General features: G+C 38.5%; 1 protein-coding gene across 2 annotated transcripts in view; it reads right to left on the bottom strand.

Moving 5' to 3' along the window:
• Nucleotides 1-19,925, bottom strand: part of LOC113154172 (metabotropic glutamate receptor 4-like) — a 109,239-nt gene that overhangs the window by 58,749 nt on the left and 30,565 nt on the right. For both annotated transcript variants that reach the window (XM_026348216.1, XM_026348215.1), the window contains exon 2: nt 4,075-4,291. In XM_026348216.1, the coding sequence (XP_026204001.1) occupies nt 4,075-4,291 (217 nt within the window). The remainder of the gene's footprint in view (nt 1-4,074; nt 4,292-19,925) is intronic.

Genomic DNA, 19,925 nt, shown 5'->3' on the forward strand with positions numbered 1-19,925 from the left:
GGCAGTTACTCCATTAGCAGGGTTTCTCATGTTGATGTCAGGCAGGCCATTGGTCTGCAAGGGAATCTAGTTAGGGTTCTTATTGACATTGCGTTTCATTAACTTGATTAATGACATCTATCGGGGCATGCTCCACAGTAATCAACATCTCAGCAGTGAAGGGCTGTCGGCAGCCAAAGATGAGACTCTCTGGATTTCTGCTGCCCAGTAGTCCACACTAGTCTCCTGTTTGTTTCCTAAAGGCTGCACTCAAGAAGAATCTTGTATTCATAAATAACCAAGTAGTAAGCAGTAAGAGACCATGTAGATCCCACATGACCATTCTAACCTTTCCATTTCAGAAACTATGTGTTTCAGCACATAGACACTTTTAAATTAAAGAAATAAAGTATTTCTTGTCCTTAGCAGCCAGGAACACACCAAACTAGTCAAATTACTTATTCTGAGGCTCATAACTGCAAGTTGCTCACTTCCAGGAAAGAGCCTTCTATGAGTCAGGCCCTAAAGAGGGTCAAGTAGAGGTTTCTGTTAAACATTACTTTAAAAACACTATACTGTACACTATACACTAATTTGAATGTATTAAAATGCCAACGTGATAAGTTATCAGTTAACATTTGAAGGACAAAAGGCATTTGCATATTTTCTCACATTTCATGTTTCCTAAAGTGTTTTTTACAGAGCACAGTGATTGCTCTCTCCATCTCTGCGTAGCCTACATACAGTCTGCTGTTATATTTCTACCTTAAGGGGGGTTACATCCTGAGTCAGAGCACGGGAGATGAGAAGCTGCTCACGTCAAATACCACAAGAAGAGGAACACTGAAGGCCAGTAACTCCCAGCTCTAAGCACTGTTTGCCAAAGAAGTGAGATACAAAAGCAGAGATAAAAAAAACCCCCACCTGGAATTCATATTTACCTTTCATCATCTGCTTTTTACATATTGTACTCAGTTATATTTGCTATCTCTCTTAAGGGAGAGAGAGGAAAGCTGTGCTGGTACAACTCCAAGCAGGTGGCTGCTGAGGTGCCAGGGCTGCCACTGTGGGAGCTGACTCAGATAATTTGCCTTTTCAGCTTATGTTACTTGGTGCGTTCAGCTCAAAACAATGATATCTGGCAAAGTAAGATCACAAATGCAGCAGTGAATTGACAGTATATTTGCAATAATCAAAACGCAACATATTGGTTTGGAATTAGCTGTCTTACTACAGTAAAAGTACACAGTAATACTGTAAGAGTGCTAATCACTTGGCTAAAAATTATCTGAAACTAATACCTGTGGATTTTTTAGAGTTAGTCACTTTGTTTTGATTTGATAAGTGTTGATTGCAGGGATAGTTATCCACTCAGAACCTAGAAAGCTTGTTGATGGTGCAGAGAAATCCTGATTGATTTCTGAAAACGTACAGTTCATAACAAATATTGAACAGAATAAAATATACAATTATTGCATGTGAAAAACAAAAAGCACATGCTGACTTACAAACCATATAAAAATAACAGCTGTGCTATTTTTCTACTGGTAATTATTATGATTAAAATAATAGTTGCAAATTATTTTCCACCAGGGGGTTCCACTAATTGATAAATCAACTTATTGTTGTCAACTGCAGATAATTAAATACATTTTGTAAATGTGGGACCTACTAAAACATCAATGAGCTGCTCAACATGGAAAAGATGATTGATAATACTCATATTATTGTTGTTAGTGGTGCACCTGAGAGTAATGTTAAGCAAATTATAAATAAATGTAAGTCTACAAGCTGTAGCGGGCACAATATGTTTTTAGTCAGTGTGTTATCTACAGTTTATTCAACAGAACAGGAAAAGTTTCTGACTAAAACTGCTAAATGTGATATGAATTATGTTTATTTACACACTTATGGTTTAGACTGTATTCTGGCATTGCTTCTTTAGTTATCTTGTTCCCAAAATACTTAAGAGATGTGCATTTAATTATGCTAATTTTTCCAAACAGCAAAGGATTTTAGTCACTGGGAAACTGGGCAAAAACTTATTTAAGCAACATAAATTCCTCAAGGATTTCCACTTCATGAGGTAGTTCTGTCTCAGAACTTAACTTTATCTCCACACTTGCACAAATCATCAGATAAGGATGATAATTTATAATTTATAGAATGCATTTGATTGATCTAAATATGGTCTTTAAGCTATCAAATAATTTTTGATTTAACAGTATGCATGGCACTCTAAGTTATTGGCAGTGTTTTCCACCGTTTACATGCATCTTCATGAGTGATGGTGAAATAACTGCACCTTCAGGTGCAGGAGAGCTGATAATATCAAACAAGTATCTATCATGACTCTATCCAAACATGCATTTCCTGTTAAAATCTCTGATACTTTTATCCCAGCATAACATATTTTCAACCCCTTCGCTGTCCCTGAGTTGTATTTAGATGATTAAGGGTTCAGAGAGTGACAGATATAATTGATGAACAACCACAGCCAAGTTAGTCTCACTTTGGACCAGGCACAGTTCAAGTCGGAGACACGACCAGAACACCTTAAAGTCCCATCTGTTTAATTACACTCATGCTTACTCAACCAAAGCAAATTCATGAAAACTGCTTCAAGAAAGTAATTTGTTGGATGGTAGTAAATGCAAAAGGAAGACAATCTAAAGTGTAATACAGTAGACCAACTGAAAAATCTTGTAATGTGTAATATTTATATGCTTTGTATGTGTGTTTATCTCTACTACAACATGTTGAAAAGGTGATCTGGAATGTATATTTAGCCACATTATAGCAGCTGTCAAAGGTTTTTGCCTTTTTATATTTCTATTTCCTGGTTAAAGAATTGTATATTAGAAATAAATTAAAGTGCCTGTGTGCATACCGCAGTGCTAAACTAACTAAAAAGGTCAGAACCTGGACAGACACGAACTATAGCTGCTGATGATGCACTGCCTTGGCCATATGCTCAGATGAGCTGAGGTGTAAGGAGTTTTACTTTTTGTTTTTTCAAGTTTGTAAATTATAAATTCATGCAATCATATACTATCAGTAATCCCCCCACTGATTTGATTGTGTTCATTATCATAATTTTTTTACCCTTTTTAAATTACTACACATCTTCAAACGAGTGCAACTGAAACACAGGCTGTTACTGGCCAAAGACTTTAAAATGTGGATAAGTGGGATAAAACAAAACTGAAGTGATAAATACTGGTGTTTATAGCAAACACCTCATGTCAGGTAAAGTTAAATATTGTCTGAAATAGGTGGATCAAAAAAAAAGTCACAGTGTTTGCAAACTATAAAGCTATTAAACAACTATAATAATAAAACTTACAATGAGCCAAATATAGAGACAATTAGCAAATGAATCATCCATCTGTTATCTGTTTTTCATGTTAAGGGTTGTCGGGTGCCAGAGCCAAACTATACAGGCACAGGGAGAACAAGCAAACTCCACACCTGGATTTGAACTCAGGACCTTATAGCTGTGAGACAACATTGCCAATCATCACAATACGGAGCCGCACAAGAAAAACAATCATTTAGCACACATTTTTCACCAACCTGAACATCATCTCTTTAATTTCCATCTGAACACTATTCCAACATGGCCGAATTAGACAACATTTGTCCACACCTGGGAAAAACAGCACATATGCGTCTTGACTCTGGAAGATGACTGTGTGAAGGCTTGAATCAATATTTTTAATTAAGCCAAGTTCAAATCCACTGCTGCTCTTTAAAATGTGTAGGGCAGTGTTGGGTGTTAATTCATTCATTAATGAATGAATGCAGCTTTGATCATTCATAACCAGATGAGTAGCTGTAATAAACAGACATGACTTGTGTTGTTTGAAAGTTTCTGAATGTGAGGTGGTGTCACATATTTAAATTACCCATGAACCTCTGGCTGTTTGTATGTTCTGGGATTAAATTTAACATTTGACCTCACTAATTGATTTTTGCTTGTGTGTCTCAGAGCTTTACTGATTTTCTACAGAACAGCATGTTCGCCAGGATAACATCTTCCCACGCCCTGGTACTCGACAGACAGGGATGATATATGAGGCCAAATGTACTCACCGTCCTCCCTAGACTTCTGAATGAAAGCATCGACACCACTCTCGCCATAGTTCCCCTCTGAGGCCACAGTGGAGACGTAGTTCCAGCGCATGGCCTTGACAATGTCCACCATGGCCTGGGCCTGATAGGTGTCTGGAGGCACCACGCGGGAGAAGAAGTCATACCGGGTGTTGTCACTGAGCTCTGGCGCTGTGGAGGCGTAGCTCACCTGGGGTATCTGCACAGGAAAGATTTTTGATAATATTATACTGTAAGCTTGAAGTAGCTTCTAGTGAAAATGTGTAGGAAGTGGATGATGAATATAGAGACAAGGTGTTTGTGTAGCACCTTTTAACAACATGGCAATTTAAAGTGCTTTACATAAAGGCATTAACACAAGATATAAAAAAAAGTACCTACGGCAATATAAAGATACATACATATGATTTTTAAAACCGTAAAAAATAAAACTTAGATAAAACAAGCTAAAATAGAATTAGACTACTACTACTACTAAACAGGAGAATGTGAATTGCATCACAGCTACAGTGCAGTGAAAAATACGAATGATAAGTCGCTAACTTAATGTAATAAATGGCATTGGTAAACACAACTGGATTACACCTCTGGTTTTCTAGGAGTGTGATCCAGATGTGTAGTGCATGAAAATGAATGCTGCTACTCCTTGTTTACATCTGACTAGAGATGTTAAAAGTCTTGACTATTTATAATGTTACAGCAAATCAGAGCTGTATAAACTACTTTTTCAGATCAACAGTGGTTTTCCATGGTCAATATGAAAAAGTTAAAATAAAAATCTGAGAACTGGAGGGTTGGGACTGATGTGAGCGCAACAACTTGTGCTTGAACACCAGTAAGACAAAGGAGATGGGGATTGACTTCAGGAGGAGAACACCACAACACATCCAGGTGAGCATCCAGGGTTTGGACATTGAGGTAGTGGACAGTTTTAAGTACCTGGGTGTTCACCTCAACAAGAAATTGGACTGGACTCACAACACCGATGCCCTGTACAAGAAGGGCCAAAGTCGCCTCCACCTTCTGAGGAGACTGAGGTCCTTTGGAGTGTGCAGGCCTCTCTTAAGGACTTTTTATGACTCTGTGGTAGCCTCTGCTATCCACTACGCCGTGGTCTGCTGGGGAGCAGGCAGCACAGACCGGGACAGAAAGAGGCTCAACAAGCTGGTCAGGAGGGCCAGTTCTGTCCTGGGCTGTCCACTGGACTCTGTGGAGGAAGTGGGTGAAAGGAGGATGTTGGCCAAGCTAACATCCATCATGGACAACACCTCTCACCCACTACATCGGACAGTGGAGGCACTGAGCAGCTCCTTCAGTTGCAGACTGTTACACCCTCCATGTAGGAAGGAGCGGTTCCGCAGGTCATTCATTCCCACAGCTGTTAGACTGTACAATTTTATTTTTTTATTACGTATAACATATTATATATGTTAAGTCGTAATAGTGTATATAGTTGTAGATTCTCGTAAAATGTTTATTATTTTTGTATTTTTGCACACCCTCTCATTCTTTTTGCACATTACTGTTGTTCTTTTTGCACTGACCTGCTGTAGCAATTGGATTTCCCCAATGTGGGATCAATAAAGAATATCTTATCTTATCTTATCTTATCTCATCTTATCTTATCTTAACTTGCCTGGGCTTAGTAAGGACCCTTCATTTTGAATCAGCTGCTTGAAATCAGTTAACACCTTTAAAATAATAATAATAAACATAAGACAAGCAGGAATTATAATTGTTTGATGGAATCCATTAAGCTGCTTTCCTTATGAGACTACTACAGAGCTACTAATCCTGAAGGACTAACTGAGCCTTTTCACACGCAGCCTCAGTGCTCCCTTATGCTGCAGCAGGCCAGCCAGGTCACAAGCTGAGAAGATGAGCATGTCACACTCATGAGCAGGGGTCACAGGCTAAACATAAACATGTATCTTTGCACTAGAGAATGTGCTTTGAAAAGTGTAGCTTCTTGCTGCTGCTCCCACTCACTTAGAAGACGAATCCAGCACAGCTGCTAAGACTTTACTAAAGCACGTGTGGAATCTGGAGAAATATTATGTAAGTAGCTTCAATAGAAACATAGATGAAGCATAACACCTTTACTGAATGACCACATTTATGGGAAATGTTCTGGTGGTTGTTGTGTTCCTAAGCACAAGACAGGGGATTGCATGATGTCAATTTTTCTAATATATAAACTGTGCTAGTGTAAGTGTATTTTTTCATCCCTGTGGCACACAGACAGAAGGGGTGGATGTTTCCTGGTAATAATACACAGTGTGTGTTTTTTTTTTTTGTTTTTTTGTTTTTTTTGTTTTTTTTGATGAGGATCTGTTGTCATGTTTTTGTGTCTCTAATCAAAATGAGGAGAAAGTGCACTCGTTGAAACATGATCCTAATGAAAAACAATCCTGTTTTCCCTCTAGATGCCTCTTTGTCACATGCAGCATTTCATTATCACAGACAGCAGAGCCGTAGGCTGAGACACACACAAACACACAGATAACCCTTGATATTAAACACATTACTTCAAGCCACCTCCTCCCACCAAGATAAACAACACTCTGACCCTTCTCACTTACTTGGGGAAAAAACATGTACATAAAGCCGAAATGGAGTTTTATCTCGACTGTCCCTTAGCGACTGATTACCTTTGATACAGAAAAAACTTAATGGTGCTTAGCCAGAAGGGATCTCATAATATCTAAAGGGCCAGGAACCAGACTATTTACAGGTGTCTCAGCCTAATAGAGCACTGCATACAAAAATTCAAAACACAAAGGAGGTAAAACCTGTAAAGTTTTACTAGATCTGTAATGTCGTCAAAATCTTTAAAACCTGGCATAAAAACTTTTTAATGAAAGAAGTCACTTAGACAAGTAAGGTCTGTGGCGGTCTTTGCAGGGAGGCTGTGACCACTATGAAAAATAAGTTTTAACTTTGTGTTTTATTGCCTTTCATGCTTTTACATTTATACATAACAACAAGCTTGTGATTTTGTGAAGTTTAACTGACAGGAGATTTCCTAAGTTGCAGTTTGACAGACATCCAACAGCACATATTGTGGATATATTTGATTTGCTATTGAAGTGTATAGAATTGGTATGGAGTGTAGTGTGGTTTGTGTCTTTCAGTTTGTCAGTGATGACTATTTGGGAATAACATAAGTATGTTATGCGTTTGTTTTATGACAAAATTAAAACCAAACCAGTCATTTTAATATGGTTTATAATGGGAATCTGGGCTAAAAAGAGTCAAATCTTAGATCATGTTCTAACAAGACACAAAGCAAAGAAAAAAAAGACATGTTTTCCTCCTGGTTTGATACATGGGGTTTGTTTGTGGTATTTTAAGTCTCCTCAACGGCGGCTTTATTTATGCTTGTCCAATCTACCACAGCTTGGTTTGAAATGTATTCATGAAGACAGGTTAGAGGCCACAGTGGCTGAGGTACTTCACTTCGGTAGCACGACCTTAAGATGATTCCCTGAGCGAGCCTCTGCATGGGAAAACATTAAATAATGACATGGAAAACATAATAATGCAACAAAGCCTATACATGGACTAGAAGGGAGTCCCTCTTTAGAAAGCATGAAGTATCTTAATACTGACCGAGGTTAGTAGTAAGATACTACTGTGTCTCTGTTCAGCTGTGTTGGTGTTGACTAATAAAGTCTACATGCATCCCTCTAATGCTATAAATACCTAAAAATGCTTTGTTCAATAAAATCTCACACCCTATGAGGTGTCTGTGTCGCCGTAATTGAAGTTACTGTGTGGTGGTAATTTAAAAAATGGCTCTACTAATTAAGGACTGGTTTCTTCTGCCAGGTGTGTTGCTCTCCTCCTTCACCCGGCTTCCCTTTTCTCATTCCCTCCCAAATTAGGGATCACACAGAGACAGACAGACAGATAAAAGGCAGATGGGCAAACTGAGTGTGACTGCAAGCCCTGCAAAATAACCACATGGGCTTCACTGCACCAAATGATCAAGGGTTTCTTTAAATTGTATTGACAGAAAGAGGTAGGCTCAACATGGGATAACTGATGAGTATGCGCAACATGATACCCTGATTATAGTCTTGTTTTTCACCTTGAATTTAAAATGAACACACATAATTTGAAGCATATCTTTAAACAGAAATGAATGCTAGGTAACAATAAGTGTATTCTTCTGCCAGCCATGTGACTTTCTCAGCTGTGACGCCCAACATGTTCATTGCTGAGTGCAAAGCTGTTTAATTGTTGTGACTATTAACAGGTACAGTTTGGGGCCAAAAATAGCAGATGTCTGTAACACCACCTCAGCCCGACAATCTGTCAGTCGCTGGGAAGCTGACAAGTTGCTGTTTGCTGAGATAGATTTACACGTTTTCATGTGACCAGAATATTTCACGATCTCACTTATGAAGATAGGTTGTGCTCTTAGCAATTAGCACCAGAGTTTGTGTGTGCAGTGGGAAAACACTTGTCATTCTGGACCAATTTTAGAGGAGCAACATGTGATAGAACTTAACATTAATGCATCTGAGCGTGAATCGTGCCCCAGTGGCCTAAGATATTATGTCAGTTTTACAGAATAAATAAAGTTCTTAAAGCTGTATCTGTCTCAGTTTCAACAAAGCCTGACATTCAACTTGATTCAACAGAAATAACTCCCATCATGATGTAACAATCTGACATACAATCTGTAGATGTTTATATAGCGTTATGTAGCAGTCCCATCTGGGCCATCTCCACAAATTGATATCTCACTCTGAAATGCCCCATTTCAAATTCAAATTTTGCCCTATACACCATCATAGATCAAGACATTTAACAGTAACATTTTCAAATGTCCCGAGATCAACTTAAGGTCCTAAAAATCTCTCCTAAAATTAGACTTTGGCATAGCAATATTGCAGTGCATCTTTTTATGTATTCCTGCATCATTTAAGACCTTATAGTGACTGTCTAGTGCCACATTTATTTCTCCAGTTGTTTGTTTTCTCCAGCTTCCTGTAGAGATGAGGAGCAACTTAATGGGGATAATGTTGGGACCCAAGATGCAGTTGCATTATTTTTCCTGTGCAAATTATGATGGCATGCAAAATAGCTGACTGTATTTGCATCTGTAATTCCGACACCTGACAGATCCTTGCAACCTGCGGCGTGGCCTAAATGCAGACCATCTGCTTCAATCAAGTTGCACACAGAAAACACAGACGGGGAAACCGCCGTCGTTACGACGTGGCCATCTCATTTCACCACAGCAGAATAGTGACTTTCAACATCACACAGGCGAAGCCAAGCTGTGTCTCTTCATGATTAAAGAAATAAGCAACAACAACAGCAGTGAGTGTATTCCATTACAGCAAGTCTAAAAAAAGGCACCAACATTTACAGTGTGATTAAAGCTGAAATGATGGATTCACTGACAACATTATTCAGCAGTATTTTTGATAATCAATTTAAGGTAACGCATGGGGTTTTTGCATAGTTTTATCTTGGACTTGGTAGGTTTCCTAGTGTGGTAAGGTCACAATGTTAGCCATCTTTTTGTTTTGGAGGTTTAGGTTGGTGCTGAGTGATTTCTCAGTTCTTCTCAACTCATGCCTTCATTATTTTGGCTTTTTGTTTTGCAGTAATCCTGGGTGGGTGCTCTGGACCTTGTTGGGGGTGTGCTGTGCTGTGCAGTGCTGTTGGCCTAGTTTGGCTGATGGTGCTGTGCAGGACTTCTGCATGGAGCCCAGCATGTCTAACAGAAGACTGTTAGGCATAACTGGCAGTGAGAGACTGGGGTTTCCTACTGATAAAACATTTGTATGAGAGATGGTTTTATTTCACTGCGCTTTGTGTTGTCAAGAGAGACAGTAGCTGGCTGTAGCTATTGTGTCAAGTGTCCACAACTTAGATGCTTAGATTTTTGCAGCTTTAGTTCATGTTTCAGTTGTTGACTCCTCCTGTCCATATGCCAGAGTGTCCTTAAGACAGGCTCGTTCCCTGTACGGTCATCGGTGGGTGAGAGTGTGTGAATGGGATGAGAAGGAACACTGTAAAGCTCTTTCAGTACAAATAATACATAAAAGTCCAGACTGTTTACAATTCAGTCCAAGAAAGCATATTTGTGTGCTACTTTTTGGTGTAACGTCAGTGTGTTGCTGATGGGAATTTGTGTTAAAAGAGCATTACGTTTTGCTTCTATATCAGACTTCAGATATACAGATGTGTGGATCACAAGTCTGAGATATGATCTCTTGGGCATTTGTACTCCTGCTCCAAGGTTTCAGAAATGGTTTTAAGGCATCTCTCTTTAATATGTTTGTTGGTAGCACAGTACTGCTCACTTGAGAAATGAATTCAGTCCTGTGAACTAGTATTAGAGTTTGTTTTTTGTTTCTGCAGCAGCCTGGAGTGATCCATATTTATGTAGGGCTCGTACACTGGCCCTGCCACTTGTTATAATGTTATTGACTTTACTGGCTTATTAGTTTGGTTACCTTTTTGTCATCCTGTTCAGGGGTGAAGGTGTTATGTCTCTAACTATTTCAATAAGCCCCTACCTGTCATCTGCTTTGTACCAATCAGTAGCAGCTGACCTACCAACAAAGGCTTTTTATCCATGTCCCCACTTTCCTCTCTCAGCCAACACACTCTGCAGGATCCAACTCTCCCCACACTATATTGTCCAATTTTAATACATTCACTTTAATACATTTGAAATTGGGTTTACACAGCTACTGTATATTGTTTTTACTTTATGTTGCTTTCCTCTAAGCAGGGGTTAAACAATGGTTTTAGTGTATGACAGATATCTCTGTGAGATTGCCCCCTCGCTTCTCCTTAGATTAACATATATTTTAACACACTAACATAAATACAATCTGGTGACACTTTTTTTGACCCGAGGCAATTTTGCAGACATCACCGATATTCAGCATTTTTTGCCTGCTTTCTTTAGACAAGTGTAAATGTCATAACTTTCATTCTTAATAATCATAAACCAAAATATCTGCCAGCCTCTAGCAGTTCAGAATCTGCTTCTGCACTACAGGACAGGGGGCTTTGCCATTGTTTTGGTCTGTGTCAGAGAGCCACAGCACAGCAGAGCTCAAAGTACAAAAAGCTCCTCGCTCTCACACAGCAGGAGCTTTGTGTGTTGGCTGCAATACAGCAAAGGCTGCATTGTACCTAAGTGTCAGTGGCCAAAACAGTGCTCTACTCACTGCATACTGACAGACAATGCCTGTAGTTTTCCGTTTCAGCTTTGTGCAGATTAAATTTGCTGAAATTACAACATCTAATTTATGTTGTTTAACTGTATAATGAGCACTTACGTCTACAATAGAATCTGCAATGAAAACAATATTTATAATATTTTGTTTTCATGCGGGCTCAACATCGGCACACATGCAGACAATAGAGACACACATAATTATTTCATTCACATAGCTTTTTAATTGAATTTGGGTCCTGAAGAGATATTTGGGACTGCACGGCAGCTGCAAACATAAAGAGAAGTCGTTTAAATTTTGCAGAGAAGGATGAGGGTGAACTCTCTGAGTCAAACGCACCACTTCAGTATCCAGGCGTTCTTCTTAATTGCTATCAGCTGCTGTTGACACTGAGGGGAGATTAAAGTTTCACTTTGTTACTGTCAGGGCAAGTGGAGCAGCAAATAGCTGAGCCTCCTGAATTGAAAACCAATTCCTGCATGATGATTTAACAAAACAGATTCTCACTGCTGTGGGAATGAGCAACAATGTGGCACTGAACACAACTGAGACAATTGGCTATCATTCAGACTGATGTATTATTATTATATAAAGGGTCTGTACTGGTTGAAATTAATTATCTCACTTATTTTCTTGGACTTTAACAAAGGCAGAACCTTTTCCCTCTGCCTTATGTGTTTATTTTGAAGTGCTGCATAATTATAATGAGTTTAGGTCGACAGTTAATTGAGCTTAAACAGTAAACAGTGAGTCCAGATAAAGCTGCTGAATTTCAGTGCAGGCAGATAGAGTTGTACAGTGTGGCCACACTATCCACTGTCAAATGTTCAGCCCCAAGAGGATGATGATAAAATCTCTGAGCATGCTTTAGACCTTTTCATAATATTTCCATCTCTCAGATTTGACCTTTAATATCCTGACATCCGATTGAATTGAGAGGAGAAGGCACGCCAGTAACATTGAGCTCATTCTGCTTTGTCTTCCACAGAGACTGACACGGCCATCATGCAGATCACTCTGGAGAATCAAAGTCTCTCCACTGCCTGCTTCAGCTCTACTGAAGTGATGGCAACTCTTCCGTAAGTCAAAGAGGATTTGTGAACAGAGTTGAACCTGTTAGTGAGGTGACCGTTAAGGAGGAGGCAGGATGAGGTGGTTGCCTCAAGACATCTGTCCTCAAACCTGGAAAAATCTTTAACTCTTTTCCCCAAGCAATGTCAGACAGACTGTATATCTCACAGCATTTATAAGGTTCTGTGCAAAAGTCTTAGGCCATCATTCGATTTGGTGTATTGTAAATGCTATACAAAAATATTATAAAGAAAAAAAAAAAGAACAGCTTTTGTAGGCTAAAATAAAAAATGTCGAGTGTAAGGGAATTTTAGGACAAAAATCAGATAAGAGGTTCTCTTTCAGAGACCGGAAGATGCCCAACAAGGACCTGGGTCAGCATCTGGCAGCTTCATCTAGATGCCAAATTGATCCTTCCATAGTCCAAAGAAATTTGATCTGGAAACATCTTTGTGGCAGCCAAGAAACCACTTGTTATATGGGCATCACATTTTTTTTTTAGTTGGTCAGTCAAAACAAATTATGTCATGGGAATACCATTTCATTTTTGAAAAATAATGACAACAATGAGCTATGAGCTGGAGCTACTAGCTTTAAAATGATTTTATTTTTAAAAAGAAGTATTGACAGATACTACGACTGGTCAAAGAAATCATTCCTGAATGAGGTAAAATCAAGGAGTGTTGATCAGACATTATACTATCACACATGAGAAAACAAGGTAGGTAAGATAATACATTGCACACTGAGGGTGTGTGGGTGTTTCTGTGTCAATGCTTGTGCACATGTGTTTTCTACTGAGACTGTCCAGATATTGATTTTTGTGTCACAACTCTGCTCTGCTTAGATCTGAAAATTGTAAACCCTTTGATTTTTTCTGGAATTGATGAGACAAATGACCTTGCTATTACTAAGCAGAGCATCTGGTTTGACCTGAGATAGAAAAGAATGCTACTGTACTGACATTAGCCAATGAACTAAAACACTGGCTTAAGGTTTTAGTTATACATGCAAAAACCCAGGAATTTATAGAAAAAAAAAACAGGAATTTATTGCAAAAGGTAATTCTGCTTTGTGCTAGAACAAAAAATGAACTTTAAATGTTGTCTAATCCTCATGACCCCTTCATGAGCTGTACCTTCTCCAGCCTATAACAGAGGATGACAACCCCAACATGAAGGGTAATAAAGGATGTATCAAGTGGTTGCGGTGCATCAATATATAAGTATTTATAGACAGATTGACACTTTTGAAGTAGTACAAAGTACTTCACACACAAAAGGCATCAGACAATACAAAGCGTCAGATATAATATACACAGAAGAAACTCCCAACACCAACCCTTACTATTATGGCTTGTTAGATCTAAGACAAAAAGTGACTAAACAATACAAACTACAAAAACATCAATAAAGAAAAGCAACTGGAATCCGCCTTCAGAATTGAATTTCTTATTAGTACAAGTGTTACACAGCAATGTTCTAGTTTGTTTGGAGATGCAGCGTGTAAATTTTCCACCCTGTTGACCAGTGAGTACTAACTGCAAACTTGTAAAAGAGATATTGTCAATAACAGCTGAGTTTCATCAAATCTACCCTGGTAATGGTAAGAGAGTTAATAATATGGAGATAAAAAAGATTGCTCTTTAATTTTCAAAGCTATAAACAACAGGTAGCTTACTTGCAGAAAAGATGCAGGACTTGTACTTGAGTACTATTGATTCTTCCAAAACAACATGCTCATTCAAAAGGCCCATGCATTCACACTGCTTTTAGCTTTTCTTAGTTTATCCAAATATAGTCGGTGCGAAAACGCCTTTAATCCTAATGATAATATAGCGACGCACAATGCAAGTGGTGTGATACTGTACATACTGTTTTCTCAGGTCCCCTTGGATATCTACAATGCTCCAAGGTTCTTTGAGGCACTTCTCATCTGTGCTAAACATAGCACCCCCATCTGTTAAAGACCTCATGACAGAGTGTGTGAGGAATCGATTCCTTGCTATCTGGGTCTGTATCTCTCTGCTCTCCTCTCTGTGTGCACCAAAGACAGCACCTCTAGTGACCCTTTACTCAAGCTGCTGAAGTTTGTAGAAAACATAACTGAGTCTATCGATGATATATAAAAGGGGGCTGACTGCTGTTTTAGTGAGCCAAAGACAATTTAAGACTGTGGTGTAGACAAGAACTGATTTCCTCCAGAAATCCACACACCCATCTCTATCTGTAATCAGTGATGTGAACACACACTTCTCGAGACAACAGGATAAGAATATCGCCAATCTGAACACAGAGGAAGTTACTCTGGCGCCATTTTTGGCTGCTCAGTGTGTCACAGTCAGTCTTGGTCTAGTCCAACAGATCCATCATTGAAAGCATCCTCACACCATCCATCACAGTCTGATATGGCTCTGCCTCCTGCCGCTACAAGGGAAGCGTGTCATTCAAACCTCTGAGGGGGTTATCGAGTGCCGGCCGTACTGCATCACACACACACACACACACACACACACACACACACACACACACACACACACACACACACACACACACACACACACACACACACACACACACACACACACACACACACACACACACACACACACAATAACAGAATGAGGAAAAAGGCGAGGAAGATTTCCGCCAAGCCTGCCAACTGGGACAAGCAGCCACCTGTTTGACCCATTTGGTTAAGTTAAATCACCTGCCACCACAACGGTCTAACATAGGCAGACATTCTTTTCTCCAAACATGATTGTCAAATCCGGGAAGATTTCCGACACTTCAAACTTTAAATATTTACATGGTGCCTCCAGGCTGGCAGTGCAGGGTGCATTAAGACATTAGTGAAGATGATTACTACTTTCCGTTCAACTTAAAAAGCCTGACCATGTACTAGCCTGTAAGCAACAGTCACATTCTGTATGTCTATTTATGTTTTTAAGACAATATATGAAAGCAAAGAAGCATTGATTTTATGTCTTGGCAAGTTCTATATGTATATTTATACATAAAAAAGTATTTTTCTTTCTGTCTTCAAGACAAAACATGAAAAGGAAAAAAGGTTGTGATAATATGAACCTTATTAGAGTGAACACCTAATTGTGAAAAACAAATGTGACCAAATACTGAATGTTGAAATTAAAATTTTAAATCATAGCAATGAAATATTCAGTGTTAAACACCTTCAAAACTTTTTGAATTAACATGGTTTCAGTTGCCCTCTTCAAGTCAGTTTTGACAGGTAAAATTTCTTCTTTTTTATTTTAAATTCAGACTGAAAATAAAAGAAATAATACATAATCCAAAAATTAAAAACTTTACTGATGTGTCAAGTGTGAAGTTTCAATATTTTATCTTAAATTTTGTATTGAGCAACCTGACTCTTATATTAGTAGTATATAGTATAATATTTAAATGGTTAAATCTGAATAGATACAGACTCAATGACCAAAGATCAATACAGACTATTGAGTACTAAACTACTGGACTATTTTCTCATTTGTGAGCATCATTTGGATTCATGGTTTCCAAAGATAAACATTTCACAGCTGTAAATTCAGTGGCTTTACCTCTTTAATGGCATATTGACACTTCATGACAGTAAAAGCACAGGTGGAACTAATAACATTAATGATGCTTAGTGTCACGTGAAGGCCATCCCCATTAGTCAGTATGCAATCATCATTATCATTATTAATTACACTTTACCTACTATAGCACGTCAAAATACCTGCCACGAAAAGCAGCACACTGATTTAATACAGCAATAAACGATAGCTTCAATTAAAAGCTGATGTTAACACTTGTGCAGTGGCCAACTCCTTTCCTGGTCAATAACAAGTCGACCTTCACAGGAGCCACTGCTTCATTTTATTTGTCAGAATAAAAAAAAAAAATAAACACAGCAACCTGGGAGGTTTGAATCACTTCCTGTATTTCTTCTAAAAATCAAAACAGATTCAAGCAGTGAAGGAACAAATTCCAGTTGCACCAGCCGCAGCCACGTCCCTGTGTCCTGCTCCACCACATACGGCACATGGGGGATTCCTCTGCTGTGCATGGTTGATCATCTGTCACTAACACTGATGCCACTGGTAAGGCATCAACACGGCGGCTCTCACACGAAGAAAAATAGCCCCTAGCACAAAAGACAACACCCAACCTAATGCCACGTCTTCTGAGATATACAGCAGCAAAATTCAACACCATCTGAAACCATACGGTGTTAGGAGAACACACACATACAGCATACACATACATATCCTCTGCCAACACCTCCACCAGGTAGATAATGAGAAAAAAAAAAGTTTAAAGACAATTTGGGCAACAAAAAAACAGAAACTAAAAATTAAAGATGAACAGTGGTGACACAACTTCAAAGATAAATCCTCTTGGGGGGATTTGATCCACTCTTGTTTGGCTTCTAAAAATCCACCAGCTTCCAAAAAAGTTTAAAATCATGTAGCATGGTGATACTCTCAACTTTAAAGACGTGACTGATACATCACAAACGATTGGCAGAAACTATTAATCATGGTTATAAAATAAGAGAAGGAGGGTGCTAAGTATTGCTCTGCCAGGTCTCTTTTCCTGCAGCGTGCTTAAAAATGTCCCAAGATAAAACCTTGCACACCAATAAAATGCCACTTAATAACACAGGTGCAGAATGTCCTCATAAAGACCCCGAGATATCAGGAATACCCAACCATCAAACTTATGGCAATGCTGGGGATAGAGTGACAGGAAGAGGCAAGATGTTTGCCTTAGCCGTACATTTGTCAGAGAGGGCCGACCACAAAGCTGCATTGAGTGTCATGTTCACTGACCCTTGAAAAGGGCCAATGCTTGTATGTCATCCTTTAATCCGTGCGACTTTAAACTGAGTTTTGAGTGAATTTAGAGTCTTATCAGTACTGACAGGTTATGTTCTAAGGTTGTGCTCCTCTTTTGTGTGGGCTTACATCTGAACATCTCCAGTGCTCATTTTCAACTTGCAACTATCTACTCAACAGATGAGACTTAAAAAAAAAAAAAAAAAAAAAAAAAATAGAGCGACTGCATTTGTGGGTTTATTTAAAATTCTGTGTGATTTTCTATTCTTTAATGTCGATACACCATGTTCCTGAACAAGCGTGAAAATGCCACAGTCTTCCGTTACTTCAAACATAAAAAGGGCAAAAAGTCTTAACATTGTGCTCAAAGTGTCTCTGCTGCATATTCGGTACGTAGTGTAGCTGCACTGACACATTTATACACTGCATATAGACAAACAGTACAACTGCTAATTTGGTGAAAATAAAAGAAAAACAAATACAGGAGCTGTGGTGACGTTGATACAAAGACTTTCTGTAATTACACTGTATAAATACTTTCAGAGCAACATCAGTCTCACTTCACTGTTGGTCAATAACCTATTAAGGTGCACTCATAAAATGACATGCGTACAATTAATCATGAGTCATAACTCTGGTCTCCTATTTAGGAAGCTTTTAAATCATGTATTCATTCTAGGTTTACTGATGAATAGTTGTCAGTTTGCCATTGTTTCACTATTTTGGCCGCAAAAGTACTGAAATGATGAACTGACTATCAAAATTACTGACTATTTTTGTTGACCAACCAATCTATGAACTGACTTTCAATCCTTATGCATAATCACGAAAATAGGCAGCATGATAAATTGATAAAAATAAGCAATTGTTTGCATGCATTACTATTATTTCATAGGCTATATCATAATTCATTTATCCAGTGTCCACTAGAAAGGTGTGAAATTGGATGATGTAAATAAACAACCAAACTAACTCCAGTGCATAAACCACACATATCTCGACACACTTCATTTCACTTATTTCAATACAGAGATAATAAAAATAAATAGATTCCAATGAATCTCATAAAATGAGTCAGTTTGTTATGATTTAGGGTTGAATCATGTATGGTTGTGCTCAGGAAAATGATTTTTCTCCTTCTGATTACTATGATAAATCACAATTGCACTGGCCTGGTTAGAGGATCTGACCTGGTTTTTGAGTGTAGGTGAGGCTACAGAAAATATATGTATACAGCAACATTTGCATTAAAGACACAGTGAAGCAGAAAATGTCCAATTTTTAGTGATTTTTTTTGTTTTGAAATCATTCAGAAAGAAAAAAAAAAAAGCGGACAGACTGCTATCACCTTGACACAACCAACAGCCAAGTACAGCCTTTTGAAAAACTGCCCATTATGAATCTGTCACTGAATGCATCACAAATTAATTAATTCAGCAAAACAACGTTGCCCAGTATTCCCCCTCAATGTAAGTATCACTTGGTGCAGACAGGTGCAGGCAAAGCCTCAAGTATAAAAGGCTGCTTTCTTTACTTTATTTATTATTTTCTTCTTTTCATGGGATTGGTAGCTGTTAGCTGTTAATAGTGAATAAATTTGGAGTGCAATAATAAAAATTCTTACCATGGTTTCCATTAGTATGCAAGGTGCTGATGGCAGCAGCTCTGCATTTGTTAACAATATACACACGGAGTTTGCAAAGCGAAGGAAAAATGCAATAAAACGACCCCAGACTAATGGTGGGATGCTTGCAAGCTTCTGTCTCCTTTCTTTTATAGCTCAGCCATAAAACATGGCTCATGACCAGCTTTTGTCTTGATTGTGATCAGGAGTAGGTGGGGGAGGTAGCTCGCATCTTTCCACACAATAAAAAGCTCACACATACAGTACAGAGAACGATATCAAGTGCAGTTTCACTGTGGACAACGTGGTGAGTAAAGAAAGAAAACTAAAATATCAAACATTATGTATTGACAGTCAGATTTGGTACATTTTTATAATATAGAAAGAGTCAAAAACCGGATGGCCCTAACTAAGCTGTCAAACTAAAAGCTGATTATCTTCATTAAGTGCCCAGATGACAGTTATCACCAGCCCAATTATCCATACCACATATCTGTCATCCTACTGAAGGACCTGTCTGCAAACCACAAGAGAGATAACTCCCACACTGTAACCTGTAAACTTGTACAGTTCGCCCCCCAGCAGGAAGATCAGATCCCTGTCAGCCCATGTCAAAGCTTCTTTACTGACTCTTTCCCTCTTGCTTTCTTTTTATTGTTTAATGAAGAAACTACTAAATTATTGATGACCTTAGAGTTGCTCAATTATTAAAATGTGCCTGTAGTTGAAAGCAGTGTTGGGGTTAATGCGAGTGATATGGAGGTAAAAAAAAACACCTTGATTGTGATGATTAGCGCTGGGTGTCCACTTATCTGGTTCACAGTGTCAAAAGGTGGATTAAAAAAATATATAGGTAAACACTAACGATGTACGGGCAGACTATTGTTTTATGTTACTGCATTAAAGTATAAATGGAATTAAAAACAGGTAAACCTGTATTTGCTGATTGTTGGACACGCAGTGAAACAAGATACATACAAAATCTTATTAAAAAATCCTAATATTTTAGTTACTATGAGGCTGATATGTTGAACAGGGAAGCAAATCATTGTCTATTAGCACATTCAGCAGACCCTGAGTATCA

This window comes from Anabas testudineus, chromosome 5, assembly GCF_900324465.2.
Source record: "Anabas testudineus chromosome 5, fAnaTes1.2, whole genome shotgun sequence".
NCBI classification, from domain to species: domain Eukaryota; kingdom Metazoa; phylum Chordata; class Actinopteri; order Anabantiformes; family Anabantidae; genus Anabas; species Anabas testudineus.